Source organism: Argentina silus (genome assembly GCF_951799395.1).
Source record: "Argentina silus genome assembly, chromosome: 8".
Classification (NCBI taxonomy): Eukaryota; Metazoa; Chordata; class Actinopteri; order Argentiniformes; family Argentinidae; genus Argentina; species Argentina silus.
Genome location: NC_139662.1, coordinates 4,325,615 through 4,343,941, shown reverse-complemented (window position 1 = coordinate 4,343,941; position 18,327 = coordinate 4,325,615). Strand labels below are relative to the sequence as shown.

At 41.7% G+C, this 18,327-nt stretch overlaps 3 protein-coding genes across 3 annotated transcripts; 1 reads left to right on the top strand and 2 right to left on the bottom strand.

Moving 5' to 3' along the window:
* Positions 1-383: 383 nt before the first annotated feature.
* Positions 384-6,451, top strand: eps8l3b (EPS8 signaling adaptor L3b; the record flags this gene model as incomplete). Its single annotated transcript, XM_083675962.1, has 19 exons — positions 384-424; positions 801-871; positions 983-1,047; positions 1,208-1,366; positions 1,486-1,635; positions 1,859-1,941; positions 2,082-2,218; positions 2,510-2,643; positions 2,773-2,896; positions 3,062-3,132; positions 3,444-3,518; positions 3,704-3,849; positions 4,266-4,488; positions 4,711-4,751; positions 4,888-4,981; positions 5,164-5,280; positions 5,603-5,688; positions 5,787-5,919; positions 6,410-6,451. 19 exons carry the CDS (start codon positions 384-386, stop codon positions 6,449-6,451), a joined length of 1,992 nt encoding a protein of 663 aa, XP_083532088.1.
* Positions 6,452-7,318: 867 nt separating this feature from the next.
* Positions 7,319-10,799, bottom strand: LOC310807908 (glutathione S-transferase Mu 1-like). Its single transcript, XM_083674564.1, has 8 exons — positions 10,657-10,799; positions 10,252-10,327; positions 9,975-10,039; positions 9,801-9,882; positions 8,778-8,875; positions 8,552-8,647; positions 8,164-8,274; positions 7,319-7,962 (listed from the first exon to the last, which is right to left on the bottom strand). The coding sequence occupies exons 1-8, from the start codon at positions 10,690-10,692 to the stop codon at positions 7,867-7,869; spliced, it is 660 nt and encodes a 219-aa protein (XP_083530690.1). The 5' UTR covers positions 10,693-10,799; the 3' UTR covers positions 7,319-7,866.
* A 1,670-nt stretch (positions 10,800-12,469) lies between these two features.
* ampd2b (adenosine monophosphate deaminase 2b) lies at positions 12,470-18,071 on the bottom strand (the record flags this gene model as incomplete). Its single annotated transcript, XM_083675961.1, has 17 exons — positions 18,002-18,071; positions 17,687-17,817; positions 17,477-17,545; positions 17,163-17,268; positions 16,799-16,985; positions 16,027-16,168; positions 15,745-15,834; positions 15,267-15,396; positions 14,948-15,142; positions 14,667-14,798; positions 14,374-14,537; positions 14,074-14,200; positions 13,830-13,993; positions 13,464-13,584; positions 13,159-13,332; positions 12,825-12,935; positions 12,470-12,685 (listed from the first exon to the last, which is right to left on the bottom strand). The coding sequence occupies exons 1-17, from the start codon at positions 18,029-18,031 to the stop codon at positions 12,470-12,472; spliced, it is 2,289 nt and encodes a 762-aa protein (XP_083532087.1). The 5' UTR covers positions 18,032-18,071.
* Between the last annotated feature and the right edge of the window lie 256 nt (positions 18,072-18,327).

Here is an 18,327-nt window from a genome sequence, read left to right as displayed (position 1 = left end):
CAGTAGTGATCACTTAACAGTATCTCATGACATTGGAAATCAATTGCTTTATACAACACCTTATCCTTAACCTGTTGTATTAGTATAATTATCTTAGCAATGGTATGAATAGATGGGATGGTAAGTGCTTAGGCTACGGTAGCATTTGGCAGCCTTAAATATATCCTCATAAGTAATCCATGTATGAAGTTCCTTTGGGCACTTCCCTTTAACTATTTCATAATGGAATCTGCACATTTTTGTAACATGAAACTCAGATTACTCAGAGGGTAGGGTGTGGGTGGTTTTCAGTGAAACACTTTGTCATTATGTATCTCAGAGAGCCATATATTCCATGACAATGACCTTTGCCTTTTGCAGACTTGTGACATCGTGATTAAAAGATGTATGGGAATAACGCCCCCTTTTCCTATCAACAACCAAGGTAGAGTACCCATAATGTTAAGCGGTAGGCAGCAAGGTGATAGCAGTGATTTGATCAGCCTGATATTGTGGACATCTGCAGAAAACTATTGTAACAGTCTACTGTGACTGTTCTGTACACTCCCTTTAGGAGAGAATAGCATAAATACTGTAGTGTGGCATTCAGCTACCTAAAAAATGTGCTGACCTGAACTCTATTACCTCGTTATGATGTTATAATGATAGTATTGGTTTTCTTTCTATTACTTTACATGTTTACAAGTAATGGAATAGTCTCAAAAGTCATTTAATGAAAACTAATACTGCATTGATCCAGGTCTGATACAGTAGGTACACAATGGTACTGTTTGACAAGCTGACTTATGCCTGCGTTTTAGAGGTTTCCCACCAGAGGAGCCCCCCTCACAAAGGTCCAGCATGTCCAGGCCCAGTGCCAAATCCATATACAGTGAGTTCAGACATCAATCACTTCTACTTGTGGATACACTGCATGACCTCCACATTTCTATAGACCATGTTGTCAGTCTTATAAGCAGTAATGGTTCTTTCACATTTTCAGTGCAAAGGAGGGAGTATTCCGAATCAATGAACAAACAACCTGACAACTTCCAGTATAGAGTGGAGGTAAGGGCCTGCTACTGTATGTTTTATCCAGTACAATGGATTAAAAACAATATGAGTGGTGAATACTTAATGTGGTCACTGGCCATCAAAACGAGCAGCACCATTCAATGATATTCAGTCAAATTGATGGGTTTCATGCTGTCCTGATTTCTCTGAGTAGCACCTGTTCACGTGTGAGCTGGATGGCCACGAGGTGAGGAGCCTGGATGACTGTGTGAAAAGGCTCCAGCGACTGGACACCAAGGGCCGTGTGTGGGGCCAGGAGATGATCCTGGAGGTTCAAGGGGGCTACCTCCAGCTCACCGACATCGAGACCAAGGTATTCATAGTAAAAAAATAAAATAATAATAATCTCTCAAGTGTTAAAAACAGGGTCATGTCGGAGTTCTGTCAGTCCTCCAGTAAGTTAACTTCTCCCTCTGCTTTGTGGTCCTGTAGGCAGAGTTGGAGTCGCTGCCTCTGGGCTGCATTTTGCAGACCAAGGCTGTGTTGGAGAGCTGTGCCTACAACTCCCTGCTTACGGTCACGGTGCAAGAACGCAACAGACGTATCCCTCAGGTCTTTATGTTCCAGTGTGAGGAGGTTGGGGTGAGTCAAGTTTCGCCATAACCTCAATTTACATAGACAGGCAGAGATTAGTGTGAATTATTGAATTATTAAGTGCCATAGTAATTCATGTCAAATCTTATCATCCCACATCACCTGGAAATCAGGGGGACATGTTGAGCCAGTGCATGTATTTCACATCCTTTAGGGAGGATAGTCTTAGACAGATGAACTTGTGTTTTATTAAGTCGTGTTGTTCCTCCAGGCAGAGACCATCACAGGAGACCTGGACAAAGCTGTCCAACACAGAGGGGGGGATGTTGAGCCTTGGAGAGACCATGACATCAGGTAGAGTATCACACATAATCGCTATCCCATAATAGGATAAATTCATTGATATATTTCTTGGGAAACATAAATGAGTTTCCAAGACCTAACGCCACACTGAGGTAAGATAATAATTGACAAGCTGTCTCTATGTTTCTCAGGAGCAATCTGGAGAATATCATTGGCCAGCAGGTTCCTGGAAGTTTCCGGCAACCCGGGCCTCCTCCTCATATGCAGCCTGAGAAAAAAAACCCTCCCTTAGACCGCCCCGCCCCACAGTGGAACAACAGGGAGTATGGTAAGGCTTGGGCTGAAGCCAGAGTCCCTTCAAAATGGAGGTCATAGGAGATGCTGGTTTAGAGGCAGTCGGTTTTTCCCTAGCACCTAATTCATCAATAAGTCATAGATGGCCAGAGACTCTACTCATCTGGTTACTCAGGTGTACACCAGTCCATCAGCCATTCTCACTCAACATTTTTGGGAGCATAAATAAATTCACATGCATCCTTTATATTGAACTGAAATTAAACCATCCAAATTGTTTGTTGCCAAACTGTAAGATGCCCTTTATCTTTTTGTGTATGTCCAGACAGTTTTCCTCCCCCTCCAAACTACACTCCCCAAGAGGACCCCATCTACAGTACTGAAGTGTACGGGTCACACTTCAGGCAAGAGGAGCCTCCCCAGCCCCAGCTACAATGCACAGACACAGAGAGGGATGTGGTCAGTGCTGCCTCTGTTCCCCAAAAACACAGATGTTTTCTATATGTTGATGTCCCCCCTTAAAATAGTATGTTTTCAGTAATTTGATAATCTAGTATACATATCTACAGTATGTATTTCTTTGTACAGGACATCTTTAACCATGTGCTGAATGATGTTGAGCTCTTCATGGGGAAAGTGGTGGCAGCTACGTCTAACGAGGAAAACATCAAGAAGAAGAAAAAGAAGAAGAAAGAGGCAAAGAAAAACAGTGGTTTGTCAATTTATCAATTTGAGAACATCAGCTGTTAGTTAAATGAGAGAGGAACAATAGGGACAGGACAAATGCACTGATAATGAAAATATTCATACTGTGAATTAAACAATCTGCTGACAGTAGTCAACAGGAAAACACGTGATAATTTGTTCTTTCCTGCAGCTGTCAATTTGCCACCTTGGGAGGAATATGTCTTGTGTCTCCAGAAGATTAAGTATGGATTCAATTTGCTGGTAAAGTAATCTCCTAACCAAACTCTAAATGCTTACTTGAACCTATCCTCCCGTTTCCATAGAAATGATTTAAATAAGTAAAATATGCTCACTGATTAATAACTCTATAAAACTTCAGGGTTTCGTGGGGTTGCCTCAGAGGGCCATATCTCTTTCCCATAAGCCAGTCCATTATTGCAATGGTTACAACACAGCATACAAGTATTGCAGAACTTTGGTTAACTTTGTGTGTTGCTGGGAATCAGTGAGACATACTTTCAGTGGTAAAGAGGGAATTCAGCTCTGTGATCATTGGTCCTTTTCTGTGACAGGGGAAGCTGGGTGCTGAGCTCAGCAACCCAAGTGCTGCTGACTTTGTCCACAGCCTCTTCTCAATCCTGCACATGGTAAGTGTCCCTCTCTAAGACAGTCATTGACTTATTTCTAAATAATTGATTATAGATTTCTTATTCAAGTCATGAGTCACCTCAGTTCACTTTTTCAGTTCAGTTCAACTTTTTCAATACAAACACTGTATTTATACAGCTGATTGCCACACTAATTGACACTTGCATCATTGTCGCTGTTCCAGTTGGTGTGTCACTACCCCCAAGACCTGCCACCCTCGGTGCTCACCCCTCTGCTGACAGAGCCAGCCCTAATCCTCCTCAGTCAGGTAGTCAGCCCGGAGGAAGACCAGCTCTGGAGCTCTCTGGGGGACTGCTGGAACCTCCCCAGGTAGGCTGCCCCGACATCCCCTTATCTTTGCCCTGAATACCCCCTATCCCTGCCCTGATACGCCCTATCCCTGCCCTAAGTACCCCACTGTCTCCACCCTCAATACCTCTATCCCTATCCTGAGGACCCCCTATCTCCCCTTCAGTACCTCTATCCCTGCCCTAAGTACCCCCTCATCCTCACCCTGTACCAAATTAACCCACTATTCTTACCATGATTATCCTCTACATCCACCCTTATCCCGGAGGGTATCGCTGGTGTCCAGTAAGTTTCTCTAAATAAGTGTCTGTACCCTTCTACAACATGCCATTTACACCAAAAATAAAGATCTGGTTAAACAAACAGAACTTATCCTTTAACAGGAGAGAAGACAGTTTGGTTCTCTTTGTCAGGTTTGGTTTCTTGTATTACCACAGGTCCAAATGGCCAGATGGCAACATGATCCCACCCTACATCCCAGAGTTCTATGGTGGCTGGCAGCCCCCCATGCCTGTCCCCGCCAGCCCAGCCTCCCAGAGCAGGCCGATCAGCCGCAGCAATAGCCAGCACATCCCACCTGCCTCTCAGAATGGACAACTGAGCAGGAGCAACAGCCAACACTACCCACCCAGAGGGGACATGCAGAGGCAGTCGGAGGAGGTACAGCTGTGACAGGGGATTCACAGTCCAGCAAACATGCTAGGCCAAATACCTAAACCATCAAATACCTAAACTACTCTAATAATTCCCATACAGTAGACAAGTCTGAGTGTATCTGAGTGACAATGACCATGTGACAAAATTACTGAATTTAATGGATGCTCCAAAAGCTCTTGTATGCTATCCCATTGTCTAATTGTTGAATTTCTATGACTTTTGTAGCCCATGATGAACAATCAATGGGGTCCTCTACCACCTACACGGTATGTTTGTAAAAAAAGAAAGTCAAATTGTTATTCCATGTACTCCAATAGTGGGAAAGTAAGTAGTGGTATGTATTTTTTTCTCATTGGGCATTTGGATTTCTGTCACATTATATTTGTCTCCTCTCCATTTTAGCCAAAATGAGCCTCCCCTCTACATGCGTGTGATTTACGACTTTGTGGCCAGGAACCATCAGGAGCTGAATGTCTTGAAAGGTGATGTGGTCCAGGTGGGTGACAGTCTATCTTGGGTACGCTCATGAGATGTCAGAGCTCCATGGTTAGCATTGGAGGGGAAAGTGGAACTAAGACAGGAAAAGATGTCGCTAGATGGGTTGTAGATACATCAGAGAAAAATGGTGATGACACAAAGAATTTTTTTTTTTTAGATGTTCTCTGTCTGTGTTTCTAGATTGTGGACAAATCCAAGCAGTGGTGGAGAGTACGTAATGTCCGGGAGGAGGAGGGCCATGTGCCTCAGAATGTTCTGGAGCCCCTGGATGGGGGAGAGCCGTGGGAGGATCCCCAGGTGAGCTGTGACCCTGTCAGCCCTGCAATCAGACTAGTGATACACTGTACTGCAGCAGAACGTCACTCTTACCTCCTGTTACCATACTATATCCGATAATGACTCATCCCTGTATTACTTTACCATGACCTGCAAAGATGAGTGTCTCATGGTGGAGTATTTTTAGAATGCCGATCTTGAGCTGAGTGATATGGCTTTTGACATTATAAACAGTCGGCACTGCAAACAGGGCATCTGCTAAAGTACATTTGAACAAATGTAGACTACTTTAAGGGATTTAAATGTGGCCCATTTCTCAAAGTTTATGTTCCCCCTAATTCAGAAAATGAACTCCCCTCCACCCCTCAACATGATGTCCGGGCCTAGAGATGTGAAAGCTTGGCTTGAGTACAAGGGCTTCTCAAAAATGTAAGATATCGCATAAAAAATATCTTCTTCCAGTGGCTACTGTAGGTTGTAATAAATAAATCTGTTAATAAATCCCACCATGTGTCTTGTATTTCCAGGACGGTGCGCAGCCTGGGCGTGTTGACCGGAAGCCTGCTGCTAGGGATGACCAAGGATGAGCTGAGGACAGTGTGTCCAGAGGAGGGTGGCAGGGTCTTCTTCCAGCTTCAGGCCATCAAGTCTGCCATAGCGGTGAGTCTCTTTCATACAAATGGTGTTAGCAATCGAGAAAAACTGAAAATCTAAATTCACCCAAAATATTCAGAACCAAGCAGATAGTTACAACAACAAAAATGTCATTACATTAATGTCATTGTCAGTTGAACTGTTGAGCAATGAAAGTTTACATGGAGTAGAGATTCACTATAATGGGAGAAATAGCTATATACACCACGGAAATAATTAAGTTTTGTTTGTTAACACTTACTTAATAGATTTATTTATCTTATGTAGAGAGCTGTGTTAACTGTTTTGCAAAATGGTGCTTAACATTTGCATTATGTGTGAAAGCAATGAGAAATGACAAACTGTTTTGCTAAAAATGTTACTGTTGTGCTCATGTATGTTATTGTGGTGGGCATGTGAACACCAGTTTCATACAAATGGTCTAAGCAATTGAGAAAAACTGCAATGAAAGTGTTTAATTAATGATAACCTGTCTTTGCTCTTTCATCCCTTGCAGCTTGCCAGTGAAACAGGACATGGTTATTATAATGGACGTTAGACTCCTGAATGAGGAAGCTACTTGTCTCCTAGCAAATTAACAACAAAGTGACCAATGGGAGCAGAAATGGCTTCTAATAAATTGACTACCATTCAAAATGACAATGTATTTAACTTTTCATTGAGCCATATAATTTGTTGATTCAAAGACACTATACTGTACCTACCTGTACTGTTTCCTAGAATATGCCATACACACTGAGTGGACACTTTTAAAAGGGTAATATCTGTGTGATTATTTACTTTTGTGATGTTGTTGTTTGGAATTTCTTTCTGCTTCCCTTTCCTCAATCTTGCTGATCAGAGATGAATGCGGTATGTTATATTGTACAGTTTGTTTCAGTAATTCTGAATATTAGCCTCATGGGGACAGTTTTTCAGAACGTTTAATTATGTTTCCCTATTCGATTTATTTCATCCATCATTTTTAATTGATTCATTGATCATAATGTATCAACACTATATTGACTGCAGCATATGACATGGTAACATATAGATTTAGTTCAGGTTTGTCAATTGTGTATTTCATATACTTGAATATTCATATACTATAATATTGAATATTCTGGTGATATTGCCCTGAAAATAAAATACATACTGTGCACAATTACATTTTAACAATGGAATCTTATTTAAATATTCTGGAAAACGGTATCAAGAGACAAGTGGACTACAAATGTGATATTGCCCTGAAAATGAAGTACATACTGTGCACAAAAGTGTTTAATCATTTCCTGAAAACTTGGTTTCCTTTATTTAAAATAAATAAGTTTCCTCTTCCACTCAAATGTTTGAATGTAGATATCATGTATTATCTTGTTATTTTGCACCTCATATAATTTGTCCTGGTGATATCATACCCTAAAAATAAAGTATATTCTGTGCACATAAGTGATTCATCATTTCCTGAAAACTTGGATTTCCTTTATTGAAAAAAAAATAAATCATACAATTAGGGTCATTCAAGTGTAACTGTAAGTGTAATTCACTACTTAACTTTTCACTTGTCTCACTCTGAAACAGTACAAACTGAACAATCATAAAAAAATAAAATAAAAAAAAGTCAGGAAAATAAGTGCTTTTAGTCATGTAACTAAGGATTATCAAAGACTGATTTACTTAAAATGGACCTGTCTAACATTTTGATTCACACCACTGCTAGAATCCAGAGGGTTAAATGTTTAGTGGCACATTTACTTGTTGGGCTAGTATCCTCTGAAATCAAACAGTATGTGGTCCAGTTCTTACTACCTAATAGTTTCAGTAACTAGTTTACAGTATATCCTAGATGTCTTAGTCTTATGCACCCCATTGAGTGCAGAACTAACAAATTATTCATTCAATATCCATTTATCCTCTAATAACAGGACTGAAGTGGAGTACTAATGTATATTAATGTTTCCTATTCATTGGTCTTCATTCTTTCTTGTTTCCCCACTTAGCCATCTTGTTATTCACAGGTGTCTTTATGAATCTGCTTGACTTCATGTAGGCAGCAATCTTCTCCAGACCCTGTTATGCAAGACAAAATATAGTTGCTGCACTGATCAATTCAGACGGCAGTGCTCTCAATATAGTATACAAGGTGGGGGATTTTCTTTTACAATGTTGGATGTAGCTGAAAATTGGCTTTTTATTTTATTTTTAATGAAAGGAATGTGACATCATTATAATGTATCAATTCAACTGCATGTAGCTGAGCAAGATCCTGACCTCAAAATGGTCCAAGAATTCCTTGAGGTTCTTGAAGTCATCCAGGCACTTAGAATCGAACATACGGTGTTGGTCCAACAGCTCATACATAATGAAGTCTACAAATGTGATCTGTTTGAAGGGAACAACAGTAGGGTACTAAGTAACAGTGGTCCTCTGTGGACCAGTTGGTAGAGCACGGCGCTTAGGTTGTGGGTTTGATTCCTGCTGGGACCATATACTGAAATGTATGCACTCACTGCAATGCAAGTCGCTTTGGATAAAAGCATCAGCTAAATGGCATATATTATTATTATACAAGTAGGATGTGACCTTCCGATAACAATATTCCATCATATTTAGTGGGAATATAACTCTGCATTGGAAGATTTGAAGAAATCGTTCATACCTTGTCACCCGCAAACCACTTATTACTTCCCAAGAAGTCAGAGAACTGCTTCAGGGTACCTGGCAGCCTCTCCATGTATCCTGGCTTCATTTTGTCCTACGGTCACAGTGAAAACAGGGTTGGGAACATACGGTATACTATTTGCATCAGATGAGTCTTTGATAGTCAATGCTCATTATCGATAGTCAATGCTCATTATCAATAGCAAAGCTATTGCAGTACTTACAAAGTCTGTGTAGCACAGCATCACAAAGCCATTGCGGAAGTCCATGGACTGGTTCTCTATGAGATCCACCCGAACCTTCTCATCCTCACTCTCCCCACCTAAAATCAGATGAGTGCAGAGCTATAAAGACCTATTAAGTAGCCTGGGATTACTCAATTCAGTTTTGTGTGATCAAACATGCAGCACTTTGTTTTCAGTAATACTAGAACTGTTATGTTCGTTCTTCAGTGTATAACAAACTGGGCGTAGGTATAATAAGCCTTCTTTATTCTCAGTTGCCGTGACATTCAACTAGCGGGCTCAACTACTAACATCTAGCATCAGCGCAAGTACTGCGCATGCTTAAACCCCAATGCATACTGGCAACTGGAGTCCTATAACGTTATTAACACAACACCACAAGAACATCCATTCTACTGGGAGAACTTTTGTGTTTAAAATAGACATCAGTTAATACCATTAGGTACGATGTAGCAACCAATTCAGTTGGCATTGCTTGAAATTATTATCAGTCTTACACCAGCTGAAGCCATTTAAAATCTAAAAAAACAAGATAAATGTGGAGTGTATTAGCACTATGAAACTAGAAAAGGTATGTTAAAAGGTCATAGATAGATATATAGATATAGGATGAGCCTGGGGTAGTTCAGTGTTGTGGGTAGAGGGCTGGTTGTTGAGAGTGGTAGAGTTAGTTGGGTAAGGGGTTGAGAGTGGTTTCAGTGGGGTAGAATTTAAGTGAAGTAAAGACGATGTGTCTTGTGAACATGCAATGTTCCTCATGGGGATGCACCTCCTTGTGTTCCTGTACAGAGACGAATGAACTTCATTCTGGATTAGAGAGGGGTCATTCCAGCATTATGTGAAATAACAGACTATTCGGTTTCTGTCTGTTCGTATGTCACACAGGTTTTCTCCGACACCACTGGGATAATTTTGATGAAATGATGTACCAGAACAATAGTTGGACTTGCTGAAGCAAGCCCACTTAATAAACTGTAAGCCTGAATGGCAACACACACTTACAGAGGGTGTGCTTGCGTGCAATGTATCTCAAGATGGCATTGCTCTGGACTATCTTCCTGTCCCCATCCTCCAGATAGGGCAGCTATGAAAAAAACATAATATCACTGGTGGTATGGTAGCAGGCAAGGAATCTCCTAGTTCAATGTACATAATGTCAAGGGCTACTGTACTTACATTTGGAAAGTCCATTCCAAGTTTGTGTTTTTCATCAAACCAACAGCTTTTATCATAGTTTGGAGCTGTGTGGTTGGAAAAATGTCAATCGTTTTTACAAGACAATTCTGCACTCTATAAAAGGTTCTGTCAGAGAGGTTCTCATGTCAACCCATTCTAAAACATTTAGTACACCCATCAACCTGTGCATTCAACGAATGTGTGAAATCTACAGAATGCTTGATGCAAATCGTATGTACTTTCCTCGTCATTTTCCTATTATCAATTAAATAAGTACCTTCACCACAGGCGTAGAATTTGTCCTCATATTTACTTCCAGTGTACTCCAAAAGAAAGCGGATAGGCTGCGCAAGCTGCAGAGGAAATTGAACCACCAAAGTTGCCACCAAAAAATTGTAAGGATGACTATAGCTAGACAGAATGTTCTAAATGGAACAATGAATGAGAACACGTGTTCGTTATCGACGGCTACAACCCGGTTACATAACATTTTCATAGCGCAAATCTGATTGATAAAATGTTGTGTGGTAAATCATACATATTTGTTATTCATTTCACAATGAAGGCTTCAAATGTCCCGTTATAATACAGCTCGTCGCCCTTAATAGCACTATCAATCACAACACAAAGTAACTGCGTAATGCTGTTCATTGACTGTGCAGCAACAACAAATTATTCTTACCCCTCGAATGTCCCAATAAGCCAATTTCATAGGCATTTTGTATCGGTTCAAAGTCAGGAGCGCGAAAGAGAATCTGTGATTCTGTGTTAAGGTTAGACGAGAGAAGTGTGCAGCTCCTGAACCGTGTGTCGGCTTTTTTTTCCTCTCTCGGTGGAACCTGTCGTCGTCTGTGTAGGCCTAAGTATTTCTTGGCATTCAGAAAGTACCGCCCCTTTTTTGTGTTTTCGTTAGCTGGGGTTATTTTAATATTTGAAATGTATTTTCAATTAACCTTTCAGAGCGCAGTCCTGGCGTTTACGGTACTACTGTACTACTACATTTCTATCATTCTGGAAACTCGTGTTATCTCTAAAATAATTGCAGGATTTCATTAAGCAAACTACTTATTAACCACACCTGGTAGAAAACTGCAGGTGATGAGAGTGGTAAGTATTGTTACATGCATCGCATTACATATTGATTAAACAGGAACCAGAGACATATGGTGCAGTGTTGCCTGCCTACTAGAGGACATTGGTTATCACACAGAGTGCAATAGCCTACGGTAATTATTAAGTAATTCCACCAGGTCATGGATCAGTGATAGTTTCTATGAATAATCAATATATTATGCCAGGAAGCATGTGAATTTGGCATAGGGGTTTTGGACATAGCCTACTGTAAAGGGCTCACTACTATTTTGAATTAAGTCTAAGGTATAATTGCTAGCACTCATTAATGGATTTCTCACTGATATGAACATACAAACAGCAAATACAAATCAGTAGGAGAGCACAATGGTCTTGAATAGAACATAATGAACCAAATCAAAAGTTTTTCCATCAACATTTACTGGGAAAGTAAACAAATGACACATACAACTTGGTGTGAGGTTAGTTTATAGAAAATATGTCTTGAAAGAGGTCAGTATTGACCTAATGTCACTACTGGTAATGCAAAGTTTGTGATCTTCGTTATTATAGGGGTTGGCACTGTCTTGAGTTTGACTCCATATCATTGGGGTCCTGGAAACACACAAGCTGATTCTTCTTATTTTTTTCTTTTTTTTTAAACAGAAATTGACAAAATATGACAACAAATTTAAATGAAACTACATTTGCATTGTGTAAAAAAAAAAAAAAAACTACATTTGCACTGCATAGTGTGTTAAACCGGATTCAAAATCACATATGGAGTGGGGAGAGTTCAGGGAGTGGTGTAAAATGCAACTATATGACAGGATATGATGATCGTCATTACATATAATGAGATACTAATGTCAGGATGAATCAGAGCCAATAAGATAATACACAGTAGCAGCTTAACACTGGAAACAACACAGAGTAAAGTGCCTTTATGCCAACCATGAACATGGACACCTATGAACACCATAAAGACTAAGGAAATATTGCAAATACAGGAACATACAAGGAACAGCAGTCAGAAGGAATGTTGTTGTCAGTGGTAGCAGTTAATGTTGCAGACCTTATTAATATGTTACTATAGTTATAATGAAGACACATAAAGAACATATTCAGTTTAAAATAAATACAAATTATATCACAGTGTCAAGTAAAAGTTTAACAGTAACAATTATGAAATCAAAGATACAAAAAGAAAGTAAAAACATTGGGTAGCACAAATCTCATCAAAAACAGGTAATTCTAGAAATAGGTCCTTTCTCATATTGCCCCGACACACACACAGTCCATCATAACCCACATCTGCCAACAAAGTATCTTTCAAAAGTGAAATATATTCCCTACAATCTTCAGGCTCTGGGTTTGATATGAGGATATATGAAGTGAATGCAAGTGTTGATTATGGGACATCCTCATAACTGCCCCTGAACCGGCACCATACACAGGCTGCCCTCCTCTTCAATGGTCTCCAGCTCGTCTGTGTGGATGGCCTGGGTGATCAGGTTCAGCTCCTCACACATGGTCTCATTCCGGTACGCCAGCCGGATGTCAGGAACATTGGTGCGCCTGATGTCGTTGCCCTCCTGCCCCTCCTTAATGTAGTGAGGGCCCAGCCAGTAGCTTTTTACCTGAGCAGAAGAGGGGCAATGAGAGATGTTAACACTCCCGGTGAAACATTATGCCCAGGGAAAAGTCAAAGGACTAATTGACAGAGAAGCAGACCCAGTTAGACAATGTAGAGAGCCAATAATGTGCAGTAGGCTGTACCTTATGGGAGAATCCACTCATCAGCACACTGTTTCGTGCCAGCTCACACATGTCGCAGGAGCTCAGCTTCCACACCTGAGCAGCAATGCTGTACTCCTCCATCAGAGGCTCCTGGAAAGTATAAAAACACCATTAAAGAAAGTCCTTCAGACATAGTTGTACTGTAGTTATGCACATTTGCAATATCTTCCCAATACTTATTTTCCCTATCTGTTGCATCATTTTTAGGAGGAATTTATAGTATATCCACCTACTATTTATTACTGTGTGTGTACCATACCATTTATTGATTATTTGTATAATATTGAACAGGCATTGACATGGAGACACCAACCTTTGTGAAGTGAAACTGCAATGGGTCATCTGTGGACAGAGAGACCATTAGCCCCCTGGACAGATACTCAGGCAGAGGGTTCCGATGGTAGCTGAGGAACAGGCTGTTGTTGCTGAGGGGGGACATGGCAATGCCAATCTGGGCCAAGTAGTAGAGATACTGCAACACAGGAGCCTGGAGGGGTGGAGAGGAGATGTTTTGTATCAACTAACTAGTTAGTTATTGATACAAAGTACACTGAGACCTGATCCTCTAATGATTGTCAGTGTGTGAAATAGAGTGTCTGGTGTGAGAGAGGGCCATACCTTTCTCAGAAGTAGGCCATGGGAGATGTTCTCAGACAGCATGAAGCCAGAGACCAGGTGGTGGATAGGCCCTGCCTCCCCACAGTGTGGACGCAGCACAAGTGTGTGAAAGCCCCGCTGCCTGGAACAGTAATAGAGGTAGGGTGTGTGCATTGTTATGTCAGCATATGGTCATGAACTTGGTCGAAATGTAAAATATATAACTGTTGGTACATACATGCCAAACCAATGCCACCTCTACCAATCTAGTGGCATACATAAAACAAGGTAAGCGGTGACACACACAAAGCCTAGTTTTGATGGTAATAATATGTAATTGTTATCAGTGAATCTGTGTAAATGGTAAATTGAGGTGCAGTTACATACCTGCGCAGGTGATTCAACACAGTCATGTTAGCATACATGTAGTAGAGGTAGTAGGAATAGGGAGGGTTGTCCTCCTCAGTCCAGTTGACTGGTAGAGGACTATCCAGGTTGAAGATATGATGCTCTGGTTTAGACTCATCATCCACGCTGTCAAAGCCCACAACCTGCACACACACAATCATCATCACCATCATCATCAGTGTTTCAGTATCCTCTGAGCCATTAAACCATTGAGTCCTCTCACGTGTTCAAGGAAGAGGTGGAGCTCTGGGTGGCTGCTCGGGTTGATGGTGACCTCAATCAGTGGCATGAAGATGTTCTCCAGCATCTCCTGAAAATTTGAGAGCTGCTTCTTGGTGCGATAGACATCACTGTGAAATGGAAAATGCAAGTCTGGTCACTTTTATCTGACAAAAACTCCATCTGGAGTAACTCATGATGACGCATTGAAAATGTGTTTCTTTGGATCTTTGAACAGTTCAGCCATTTTTCAAGTAATTGGAGAAGCAAGACAAACTATGTCTTGAATGAAGGCTATACTCACAAGAGTCGTGGCACCTGCACCAGCCAGCGCACGTTGGTTGAGTAGACAGCATGTTTGACTGCCCACTGTGCCAGTTTGTCCCACTCATCTCGTGAGCGTCCATAGATAGACAGACGCAGCTCCACGTTCTGGTACTTACTCTCTTCTAGGTCGGCCATCACCTCCTGAGACGTGGGGACACACACTGATCAACAGAGGGCGCAAGTATACTACAAAATTACTATTCTAGCATTGGTGAGACTTTTTTAAGATAGTAGAGTCTGTTTATTACAGATTATGCATGTAGTGGGTACCTTGATAATATGACCAAAGTATTTCCCCTCAACGTGGTTGTCAGTCTTGATGAATATCTCTCGCAAGATTGACTCGCCGATGGGGTTGTATTTGGCATTGAACTTGTCAAAGCGATGAAAAGTGTTGCGATCCTGTGAAGATAAATGGAACAGTTCTCACCGTGAGTTACTCAATCTCTCTCTTCTTGATGTTGCTGTCAAGCTGTCAAGACAAATAAGAAGTAAATAGCAGTATCCTCACTGTCCCCTTAGCATCTTCTCCCATTCCCTACACTACTCACTGCATGCATGTCCAGAGTGTCCACACTCAGGTCGAAGGCTGTGAGATTCATGGTCTCAAACACCTCCATGAGTGTCTGGCCCTTGCCCCTCTCCACATGCACAATCTCTCCAGGGTACTTCTTCATGGCCCTCTTGATGAAGCGCAGCAGGTGTTTCTGGTTCATGCAGGATGAGGCATGGATGTGTGTGTCCACCTGTGCAAGGAATCACAAAAATGTTACAGATGTCCCAGATAAGGATTTGGATACCATAAATACTAGTACATTATTTGAGGTAGAACCAATAGATACTAGATACTGTCCGTGATGGAGGGCTCACCTTGCGTATATTGTAGAAGTCCCGATGTGGGACTTTCTTCTGTGCTGCCAGCTCCTTCATCTCATTGAGTAGGATGTGCATCTGGAACTTGGAACTCAGGTACTGCAGCCGGCGATAGCAGAAGGACTTTCTGTGGCAGTGAGTAGGCATGAATACTTTTGTCAGCTCCACGGATAAAAATGTTGTTAATAGTTACTTACACCAATGATACTCTTAGATAGTATTTAGATAGTATTTACACTTCAGAATGGTCATATTGATGCATCATCAAGGTACCACATGCCATTAGAGGTTTATCAGAATTAGAATATTTCTAATTTTGCATACCAGCTTCACAGCACTATACAGTTCATGCACTTTCTCAGAAGTACTATAACGGCTTCTGGGTAGCTGTTTAACTGAATTGGTATCTAGGCAACACAAGATGGCTCTGAGTGGTGTTAGAGCCTGACCCATATTTGAGGGTCTGTTTACTCACACTGGTCCGTTGATGATGAGGGCCATCATGACGTTCATGTCAGCGATGTACTCCTGCAGGTTTGGGTAGGGCAGGTCCAGCTCTGTGCTCCTGACACAAGAGTAACACACAGATCCTCGTAAACATTAACAACACCTTGACCAGACTCCTTCTATATTTAACATACAGTGTCTAGTTTCTAAAAAGTGCACAGTCACCCTCACAGCGTAGCATTTGCATTATACAAATAAAGGCAAAAACAATGGATAAAATGTTTGGTTGGGAGGGAAACTAGTGTCTCACTTCTCCGTTGTGTTCTGCTTGGTGTAGATATGAACCACACCATTCACCATCTTGCAGCCATAGCCAATATCAGGGGGCATGCTGACAGGGTCTTGGTTTTCGTAGGGATGTGTCGCTGAGACAGGCGGGTGCACTGTGGCATCTGAAAGATAGCCAGAGAGAAGAACATTATGCGATAGAACTGGATGCAGTGGGAGTGTAAAAAGCATGCAGCCAAAAATGTGAAATGTTCACAGTGAATTTCAATTTATTCTCACATTTTGCAAATTGAGTGACAATCTGTGCCGGGTGGGAAAGGGACAGATGGAATGTGAATTATATTTTAACACGGCTATCTTGTACTACCATCTATTAATTGTCTATTGTGAGTTTATGATAACAGTGGATACACTTCTTCATCGTCAAAATGTCTCCCCATTACTAAGAATTACAATGGATGTGTTCCAAATGGGCAGTCATTCCCTGCACAGGGCAATATTCAACCATTTTAATCGAAACTCCAATCCATAGGGAATGAAAACCTGAAAAACGTCTGAACTAATAAATGTTTCTACTCAGTGCACTACATAGTTCCCTGGGCAGATTCACTGTGTAGGGAATCGGGATTATCCCTATGGATCGGAACACGGCCTATGTCACTTATCAAGTTCTCTTACAGAGTAAAGACAAGTTGGAACACAAAATGCAATATTGGCCAATTAGATGCTAAAATGTTGCTATTGTGTGAGTTTATACAATGCTGTCCTGTAAGGCTGTGTTTCTGTATGTGTACCTGCAGTGACTGAGGTTTCAGGGATCTCCTCGTAGACGCCCAGGTCAAGCGGTCTCTCGCTCATTTCCTGCAGGTAGCGAGCGGTGGTCCTGCAGAAGCTCTGCAGGGACACACCTATATACTTTTCCCTTATGAAGAGAGCCTTCACCACACACTTGGCAGCATCAAGCAGATCAGTGAAGGGAACCTATATCAGGGAAAAAGGTCCAGAGATGGTCACTTGGACCAGTTCCATGCCATTGAGCACAGCCTACCTGACTGAGGGAACTCTCTTTTAGTGTCAACTGTGTTGGCGGTAGCAGCCATTTTATACAGCCATTGTATACAATTACTCTAGGGGAATAACTGTATGACTCTGACCTACCCCACATTTCTCCTCCCCAGTAATGGTGACACGCTGGTACTCTTTCTCTGGGACCGCCTCTTTGGGGAAGAGGTCCATGAGTGCTTGGGTCTGCTCTTTCAGGTATCTGACAATGGAATAAGGGGAAAGGGGAGCATTTGTATATAGTACTTTCAGGTCATGTAGAAATGCTTGAGGTGGAGTGAAGTGAAAGCTGTGTGGTGGAGTGGAGTAAAAGCTGCACGTTATTTTCCCCCTGTTCATAGATTAGACACTCACTAATAACAATCGCCATATCAGTTATTTGAAATTGCCAACAAATGTATTTGACTCACTCTAGGTCTGTAGCACTGTCAGTTTTCATGAATTCCTGTTTGGCTCTGAGAAGGATATCGGGCTCAAACCTAGGGATAGGAAATGGAAGAGTTAAGAAACCTGAACCCTACTTTACAATGATCCCAACAGAGGCAACAGGGGCAACTATTATAGATAAAAAATGTTGCTTTCTCCCTCCCCTTCTTCCCCTCCTCTCCAGCGTCTCTCACTTCACATCCTGGCTGATCTGCCTCTCTAAGCGCTGCCGTCTCTCCTCCAGCTGCTCGATGGGGCTGTCCTCAGGGAACTCATAGGGAGCGCTGAGCATCTCACTCTCCGCCAGGCTGCGTGAGAACAGCTCCTAAACATACACATAATCACAGAGAGGGAAGGGGAGCATGAGACATACTGTAAGTTACACACACTGTATGTTACTCTATCTATCATCTATCTAGGCAATGTACAATGATTAATATTGCCAGCAGAGACATTGAATTGCCAAAGTTAACCTTTTTTCTGCTGTCGTGAGTTAGTTGAGCACTCACCTCAGCAATCTCCTTGTACTTCCCGTCCATGGAGGTGCGCAGGTCAATTGGGTGTTTGAGGGCCACAGGGATCCCTGGTAAGGAATGCTGGGAGGTAAGGAGGTGGCGGGCACCACGGAGATCTACTGGAGAGGGAGAAAGAGAGACAGAGGAATGGAGGGAGGAAGGGAGAGAGAGGGAAATTATTCGTTTTAGGAAGGCTATCAGATGTAATTAAGGCTATGAAACCCAGACCATGTTCTATCAGAATTATTCATACATTTTTACTCCTTTGAGTTAGTAAGGAAAAGTTGAGCAAAAAGTCAGACATAGATAATAATCAGAAA

Coding starts and splice junctions, on each gene's coding strand:
- LOC310807908 (XM_083674564.1), bottom strand. CDS start 10,692: ATGCCTATGAAATTGGCTTATTGGGACATTCGAGGG. Junction 10,328..10,656: donor CTTATTGGGACATTCGAGGG/GTAAGAATAATT, acceptor TTTCCTCTGCAG/CTTGCGCAGCCTATCCGCTT. Junction 10,040..10,251: donor ATTCTACGCCTGTGGTGAAG/GTACTTATTTAA, acceptor CCAACCACACAG/CTCCAAACTATGATAAAAGC.